The sequence below is a fragment of the Pelodiscus sinensis genome, chromosome 3, assembly GCF_052426305.1.
Source record: "Pelodiscus sinensis isolate ZL-2025 chromosome 3, ASM5242630v1, whole genome shotgun sequence".
Lineage (NCBI taxonomy): Eukaryota > Metazoa > Chordata > Testudines > Trionychidae > Pelodiscus > Pelodiscus sinensis.
Genome location: NC_143054.1, coordinates 185289184 through 185297500, shown reverse-complemented (window position 1 = coordinate 185297500; position 8317 = coordinate 185289184). Strand labels below are relative to the sequence as shown.

Genomic DNA, 8317 nt, shown 5'->3' with positions numbered 1-8317 from the left:
GAGGTTTATTGTTTTAGGTCCAATTTTTCTTATTGTTCTAAAAATCACTGAAAGGTTGACTGAGTTTTGTGTCTGATTTTTTTTTCAGACAAAAGTAGTCACAGAGAAGGAATTAATTGATAACTGTTATTGATTTTTTATGTGTTTAAAAATACAGGTTTGATTTAACAATCACTCTTAGTAATCCTATCAATTTCAGCTTCATATGAAGCCTTTGTTTAACATTGTGTGTACTCATATTGAGTGTGTTTGAACAACCAAAAGTGCATTTCCCTCTATTTTATCTTGTGAAATAATGGTGTGAGCAAGCTATATAAATGAGAAACACTTAACAACACTTGACACTATTTAATACTTCTCTTCAAAGCACTTAATTAATTCATATCTATTAATTCTTTGCAATAGTCCTATGAATTAAATAACGTTCTCATTTTATAAATGGGGAAATAAGGAAAATAGATTGAGTGACTTGACCAAGGCTATATGGAGGAAGTCTGTATTAGTCAGAATAAGAACAGAGCAATGTTTGGTTCTCAGTTTTATACTTGAGTAACTCGAACATATATAGCATGAAATGTTGCTACTATTAATGGCATTTGTTAGATTTGTTAAATTGTAATTGTGTATGTACATGCTTTTGGTTTAAATTGTATTATTTCATTAAAATAAACTCTTCTAAAATACTCCAAATTAAAAAAACATGAGTAATTTACATCATGTTGCTTTATTGCAACTTATGAATACATAGGTCCCAATCTTGCAAACATGTACACACCTAATTCTGCTCATATGTATAGTACGTTTGGTTTAAATCTGACTATTTGCATGGGTAAAGTTAATTCTGCATAAGTGTTTGCAGCCTCGAGGCCTTATTTAATAGAATTGCTACCTTTATGTACCTTATAATGATAACCACAAGTTTTTCTTTTTTTCCCCTTCACAGGACTGCAAAGTATGCCAGGGGATTATGTGTCTCGGGGTAGTCCAATGGGTATGAATATGGGACAGCCAAATTATACCCCACCCCAGATGCCCCCACATCCTGCTCAGCTGCGTCATGGGCCCCCCATGCATACCTACATTCCTGGACATCCTCACCACCCAGCAATGATGATGCATGGAGGACCACCCCACCCTGGAATGCCAATGTCAGCATCTAGCCCCACAATGCTTAATACAGGAGACCCAGCAATGAGTGGACAAGTGATGGACATTCATGCTCAGTAGCTTAAGGGAATATGCATTGTCTGCAATGACGACAGACTTCAAATATTGTCTTTCTGCAATGACTATGGAGTTCCATTCTTGGCATCTACTTTGGACCAAGGAACGATCCTATTCTTCCCAGGGACCCTGGAAAGCAGGAAACACCATCTGAAGTCAACTTCTGGGGACATGCTAAATAATGATCTAAGACATGAAGAGAACAAAGAGTGAAATATTGTAAAATGCTATTATACTGTTATCCATATTACGTTGTTTCTTATAGATTTTTTTAAAAAAATGTGAAATTTTTCCACACTATGTGTGTTGTTTCCATAGCTCTTCACTTCCTCCAGAAGCCTCCTTATGTTAAAAAGCCTTACAGTTATCCTGCAAATGACAGAAATGGCTTATTTGCAGGATTTTTAGAGCATTAAAATAACTATGTCAGGCAAAAGAATCTTTCTTCTATCCTAGGATTTCAGCCATGCACACACACACTCTCACTCTCTCTCTCTCTCTCCTTCTTTCTTCCTTCCTTCCTCTCTCTCTCTAGCCTGGGGCATGAATTTGCATGTCTAATTCATTTACTCACCATATTTGAATTGGTCTGAACAGATGTAAATCGGGAAGGATGGGAAAAACTGCAGTCATCAACAATGATTAATCAGCTGTTGCAGGCAGTGTCTTAAGGAGACTGGTAGGAGGAAGCATGGAAACCAAAAGGCAGTGTATTTGAAGCCTAATTGTCACATCAGAGCATCATTGTCCCCATTCAGCAACACTTATACATCACTTCCTGTTTTATGCAGCTCAAAACATGAACTGAAGATTTATTTTTAATATGTTGACTTTATTTCTGGGCAAAGCATCAGTCGTGTGCATTTTTCCATAGTCCCTTCATGGAGCGTTTATGTATACATTGTAAATAAATTTTGTGCAAAAAGGACTGGAAAAATGAACTGTATTATTGCAATTTTTTGTAAAAGTAGCAGTTTGGTATGAGTTGGCATGCATACAGATTTACTAAGTGGGATAAGCTAATTATACTTTTTGTTGTGGTTAAACAAATGCTTGTTGATAGCCTTTTTTCTATCAAGAAACCAAGGAGCTAATTATTATTAATAATAATCATTGCACACTGAGTCTTAGAGTTTCTGATTGAAACAGTTTGGATTGTATAATAACTCAAAGCCCAGTTGTAGTAGTCTGAGTGCAGTAATGAAATCTGAATCTAAAATAAAAACAAATTATTTTTTGTCATGCTGACTCCACTGCTTGGAAAATTTGTTTGCTGCCCCCCCTCAAAATATTTGTAATGATTTTCTAGTAATATGTGAACCCAAAATCTGTAAGATTAAACTTAAAAAAGATTGGCTTATAATTGCTATTTAAATATCACTCATAATACATTATTTAAAAGTAATGCTACTCTGTTTTAAAAAAAAACCTTCTGACAGTTTACACTGTAAATTGTCAGAATAACTGCAAAAATTTAACATCCAAGAGTATTAGCTGCAGAATATTAGATGCATATTTTAAATTCTCCCTGAATTACATCTCTAATATCTTATTTACATTACTTGAATCATTGATGGATTTAAATTTCTTTCTTTAACTGAGTATTTAGAAAAAATTTAAAACCTTGCATGAAATAAGTGCATATTTATAAGTAAATTAACTACTCAAACTAAGGATGATAGACTTTTTAAATCTAATGCTCATAAGTAAGTTTTGTGCTCTGATTGGCTGAAGACTGATCATTAACCAATTTTCCAGTACAGCTGTACTTTCTGCACTGCAGCCAACTAGTTAAATAGTACAAAATAACATGTTTAGGCTGCAGTACCTTATAATTTTCTTTAAATAAAATCACAGCTATAAAAAGCATTTCCTAAGGGTAAGGAAAATATACAAATATTTTTAATTAAGACAAATTCATAAAAAAAACCAAAACCTCTAGTGATTGCTTGATAAACAAAAGGTAGTGTTTGAACCGGGGCTAGCAAAACCTGCCAGTCAAATAGATGTCACCCCATAAACCCGCCCTGAACAATTCTATTTTCTATTTGAAAAGAGGAACCAGTTATTCGGTGGGTTTAGTAGGTGATATTTGATTGACTGGCCTACCTGCTGGAGCAGTTCTGTGCCCTTTCACCTTTTGTTTATTGGCGTGTGCTTCAAAAGTCTCCCTTCTAAATACACCTCCCTTTTGTGACATTAAAATAAACCTTTAACCAGAAGCCTCCCCACTCTTACTCCCAGAGCAGGATTTTTTTAAAACCCAATCTAGAAGAGAGAGCTGCGTTCAGTCTGGAAATAGTCCTCTGGATTGGAATCCCTCCTGATAGGTGGTTACTAGCAGTTAATGGCCATTTGTTTACTTTTTCCATTAAATAATAAATGTGTTTTAAAACTACTACTAACCATCCATTTCTCCCCCACTGCTTACAGTCAGGTCCCAGCAAAAGACTCCATGGGACTGATCCTCCACTACCTCTGGAGGGGGTTTACACTAGTAAACTTGACTTTATCCTAGCTACCCCAGGGCCACAGGGTGGAGAATCCACTCACTGGATGTATAGTGTGCCTGGTGCTGGTTAAAAAGGGGGAGTTAATTGAGGAATATAAAGGCAGCTGAGGGTCAGGCTGGCTTCTGGAGCCCAGTGAATTCAGAAAATCAATCAGTGGGTCTTTCCCCACCTCTTCTCCTCCCTTCTGTTTTTTTCACCCTTCTTCCCCATTTCCCCCTCATAGCTTTTTAAAGGGCCATTCTACCGATTGCACATTTCTGATCCAGCCTCGTTAGTTTATAATAATGTCAGTTCTGTGCCAAAATGGGAATGCTCAGAGCTGGGTTTGCTGCTGCTTTTCTTCTCTTCTTCTTCTTCTTCCTCTCTCTCTCGCTCTCTCTTTTAATGTTTCCTAAAAGACAAAAACAAACCGCCCTGCAGCAAACAAAGAGCACACGCGTTTGTGCCTTTCTTAGGGGTGGGGAGAAGCCTCACAAAAGGCTCCTTCCTGAATATGACTTTTTTTGGAGGGGTAAGGGGAGTTTGGTACATTTCAGATTAAAAACACTATTCGATCCCGAGACATTTAATCAGCTGTAATTATAACACATTCAAAACGAAGAATATGCTTGACAGTATTTTTATTGTTGTTGTTCATCGCGTGATGTTAGACGGCTTTGGAGGCACAGGAAAGAGAAGTAAACGGGTTACAAATAGGGAATTATCCCTCGTTTAGCATTAAAATTCATTTAGATAAAATTGCCACAAACATTTAAATGGGGAGATTAGTTCCCCCTCACGCCTTATTGCACTCTCTCAATGGCTCCGTTAAGAACATTTTACACGTTGGAAATTCCGTCTTCGCAGGCTGCTCGCTGTTTCCTAGCTACCCCACATTCAAAGGCTGCAAAAGAGAGAGGGGGGTGGGTGAAGAGAGAGAGAGAAAAAAAGGGGGGGGGGATTTTGGCAACCAGTTTGCAATTCATCCGCCGCGATCTGCCCCAACAGAGGGGGAAACAAATAGCTAGGGAGGCCCTTTTTTTTCCTGACTTTCCCCCCTCCCCCTCAGCCCTTCATGGCCAGGCCAACAAGGTATTTTCCAGCAGGGCGGCATGCTGGGTTGAGTTTGGAAGCAGCAAGTGATCGGGACTGACCTCCCCCCCTCCTTGGGTTTGCCGCTGGGTGCGGGGTGCGCACTCCTTTCCGCACGTAGCTGCGTGTTCTCCGCACCTTGAGCAGGCGCTTAAGAGCGATATGGGGGCGGGAGGAGCAGAAAGAGGGAACCGCGCTGGTAGGTTTTAAAAACAACAAAAACTCTCTGGCCGGCTGAGAAGAGCTCGGCGGCAGCTCCTCCTGCGCCCTCTCGGTCTGTGCAACCGCAGCTTCGACTGCCCTCTTTCGGGCATTTGGAAAAATGACTCGGCTCCCCCGGAGCCTCGGATTCCCCTGCCCCGAGAGTCGGGCTCCCGCCCGCGGGCGCTGGGAACACGGGGGACCCCGGGATTCGCGTAGCGGAGGAGATGCAGGGAGGGGATCCCCCGCCCGCCGCAGCAGCTCGCGTCTCCCATCGCCAAGAGGGGGACCCCCCCACTGCAGCGGATCCCCCGGACCCGGGGCCCCGTCGGGCTCTTCTCTCGCTCCCCCCGGCTGAGAGGGGGGCATGTTCCGCTCATCGGCAAGAGAGCAACCCCCCTACACACACACACACACTGTTCCTTGCACATTGATGTGGGGGAGAGGCTGGGGATCGCCTGGAATGAGTTCAGCCTACCTGGCGGGGGGTGCAGGAATCCCGGCAATGGGGCGGGGGGAGGAAGGAGCCGCGGCCATGAACTTTAAGGCCATGTGCTTCGTTTGACACCCTGCCCTCCCCAGCCGGCCAGCCCCGGCGCTCTTAGCCGCGCCGCGCTTTACGCGGGGGAGCCCCGGGAGCTCGGCGTTCGCAGCGGGCGGAGGGCGGCAGCTGCCGCTGCCTGGCCCGGAGGGCGGCCTCCCGGCGCCCCGCTAGATGCCTGCCGCCGCGCCAGCCCCCTCGCGGGGCGAGCCCTTCACCCCAGGCCGCTCAGCTGTGCCGCTCGCTGGATTCAGATCGCTGCGCCGCCCGCTGGACCTGGCCCCCTTCCGGCCCGGCGGCCCAGTCCGGTCCTTTCCCAGCGCGGGGCCAGGGGAGGAGAGGAGGGAACAAAAATAGGGCCAGGTGGTGACAGGAGCCGAGGAGCAAAAATTCCCAGCCAGCGTTTGAGGGGCAGTGGAGAGGGGGGCACTGCGGGATGCGGGGCCGTCTGGAAGGAGCCACCGATCGGTGCTTTCCGTGGGGGTCTAGCTAGGGCCGCCCTGCCTGGCTAATCACTCTCCAAGGAAGGGTCATTTGTGCTAAGCGCGGCTGTAGAAAAGCGGGTCACCTTGTTGGCGAGCAAAGAGGGGGAGGGGAGGAAGAGTTTCTCTTACTGCGGGAAGGGGGAGGGGGTCCAGACCAGATGCCAAACGGACTTTCGGCAGGAGGGGGTTTGGCCTTTTTCTCAGAAAGGACGCTGGGGGCTGGCAAGGAGCACATGAGCTTGCAGCCAGAGCCACGGGCGGGGCGCGGTAGTTTGCGAGGCAACTCGCGCAGGAGCGCTCATGGAGTCGGAGCTCAATCCGTTCTGTCTACACACACTGACCGGGCACTGACTTTGCATCACTCCCCGAGAGAAGGGAGGTGAAAGCCCCGGAGGGAAAAGACTTTACTTTTAAAACTCGCCTGTCTATCGGCGGCATTCTCCTCCTCTCTCTCCCCCCCCCCCTCCAGCAGGCACATCCTTGCCCTACAGCGGGAGTGGGGGAAAGACTCTTCTTCTGATCCTATTCTCTGCGGGCAGTTGTCCAGAGGAGAGCACATTCAGGCAGGTACAGCCACCGAAGCAGTGCTGGGCCGACGGCTCCCTCTCTAGTGCCAAAGAGAGCTTTAGGCGCCGTCAGGATGAGAGGGAGGGGCAGCTTCTTACCTTTGATCCTCTGCTTGCCGGAGTGTGGGCAGCCTCTTTGTGTCGGATGGAATCCCCCGCAAGGTGTGTGTGTGCCTGGAGCCCGGCCAGCGATCCCCCCACCCCCACCTCGGAGCTTTTACATTCACTCCCAGAAGCCGAGCTGAGCGCTGCGAGCTTGTGTGCCCAGCGGTACCATGCCAGGGCAAAGCGGCTGGTTGGCAGCCCCACCCAGGCATGCTTGGGACAGCAGGCATCCGGGTGCGCAGGGACAAGTGGCACATTTCAGTGTCCGTGTGTTTATTCTTCACAAGGCACCATCTTGCCTAAACAGCCATCAGGGCACCCTGGGCTTGGCCCGTCTATCACGCTAGGTTACACACCAGCTGCCTTCCTGAACTTGCCTGGAAAACTGAAACTGCAGGGTATTGACCTGGCTCCAGGGCCTCGTTAGCTTGCCTGAGAAAAACACCCTATTTGTTTCCCTTAGTTTAGGATAGCTGGAGTCCTCATGAGCTTCTTGGGCTCATTACAAAGCTCTGCTAGGGACGCAGAGCAAGCAAGCTGTAGGCAAACGCCAGTAAAGCGAGGAAAGGTGGCAGAGCGGGATGTGCTTTTGCCTTGCTCCCTGAGATACGTGCAGAAAAGGAGTTAATACTCTTGGAGCAGTCAGCTTTGTATTTTATGTGTGGACAGAGAAAAATTTCCCTGGTCTTTAGTGTGTGAAATAACTAAATGTCTGCGTGGCAGCTGCTTCTAAAGCCGAAACTAAACTCTTTGGAAGAAGGGGAGAAGAGTGAAAGGCGAAAGAAAGACTTCACCCCCCCCCCCTTTGGTGCCATTTTGGATGTCAGCTGTTTCCTTGGTGACTGTGTTCAGCCCCCAAAGCCCCTGGGCTCCTGGATTGTTCGAAAAAAAGCCTGCTATTTCTGCACCATCATTTATCACTGTCACCGCATAATGATTCCCCTTGCAGCTCCTTATTGATGTTTGTAATTGCATTATCTCATAAGGGGTGGGGGGAGTGATCAATGAAACCGAGCCGTGCATGCTGGGGTCAGAGGCTGCCCAAGTACGGTTTGTCCCGTTTTCATACAAGCACTCATTATCTTTCATGCAAAAAAGGGGGAAAAAAATCTCTGAGCTGGTGTTGACCCTGTAGGACATCCCGGCGCTGTGCGAAAAGACCGCGGTGTGTGTAACCTTTCGCAGAAAGAGGCCAGACCGAGTACCTGTCTTGCATCTCAACGACATAAGTTGTAGCCACTGGCTGGGGAGGGAGCCCCCCTCCCCACGCCGATCGAGATTGGGGAGTCTGCCCCGCACACCTTTCCTCCAAAGTGGGCGCAACAGCTCTCCCCCCCAGTCCACCGAGCGCTCGGGAACATACGGCGAAACCGACAAAGAGCCCATCCCTACTTTACACAAGCAGCGTTAATCCCCACTTTTCTGACCGACGCGCCGGTTTCATTAGCGCGAGCTGGAGCGCCTGGTGGTTAGAGCGCTGCATTTTCGGTAGGTGACGGGTGCGGGTGGAAGAATTAACGCAATAAATAAATAATTGTTTAAAGCCCCACCCAAAATAAAACAAACAGAACAACTCCTCTCTCCCCCCGAACAAATCAACGGCGCGGGGTT

General features: G+C 46.8%; 1 protein-coding gene and 1 long non-coding RNA gene across 6 annotated transcripts in view; one reads left to right on the top strand and one right to left on the bottom strand.

Annotated features, from left to right (window-relative positions):
- Positions 1 to 2466, top strand: part of MEIS1 (Meis homeobox 1) — a 145308-nt gene extending 142842 nt beyond the window's left edge. For 3 of the 5 annotated variants that reach the window (XM_006114089.5, XM_006114090.5, XM_075925570.2), the window contains exon 12: positions 944 to 2466. In XM_006114089.5, the coding sequence (XP_006114151.2) occupies positions 944 to 1227 (284 nt within the window). In that variant the 3' untranslated portion in view covers positions 1228 to 2466. The remainder of the gene's footprint in view (positions 1 to 943) is intronic. The other 2 variants (XM_006114091.5, XM_006114094.5) reach the window with 1 other exon arrangement.
- Positions 2467 to 4342: 1876 nt separating this feature from the next.
- On the bottom strand, positions 4343 to 6627 carry LOC142828070 (uncharacterized). Its single transcript, XR_012903010.2, has 2 exons — positions 5488 to 6627; positions 4343 to 4620 (listed from the first exon to the last, which is right to left on the bottom strand). It is a non-coding gene; the product is annotated as an uncharacterized LOC142828070 (long non-coding RNA).
- Positions 6628 to 8317: the final 1690 nt, after the last annotated feature.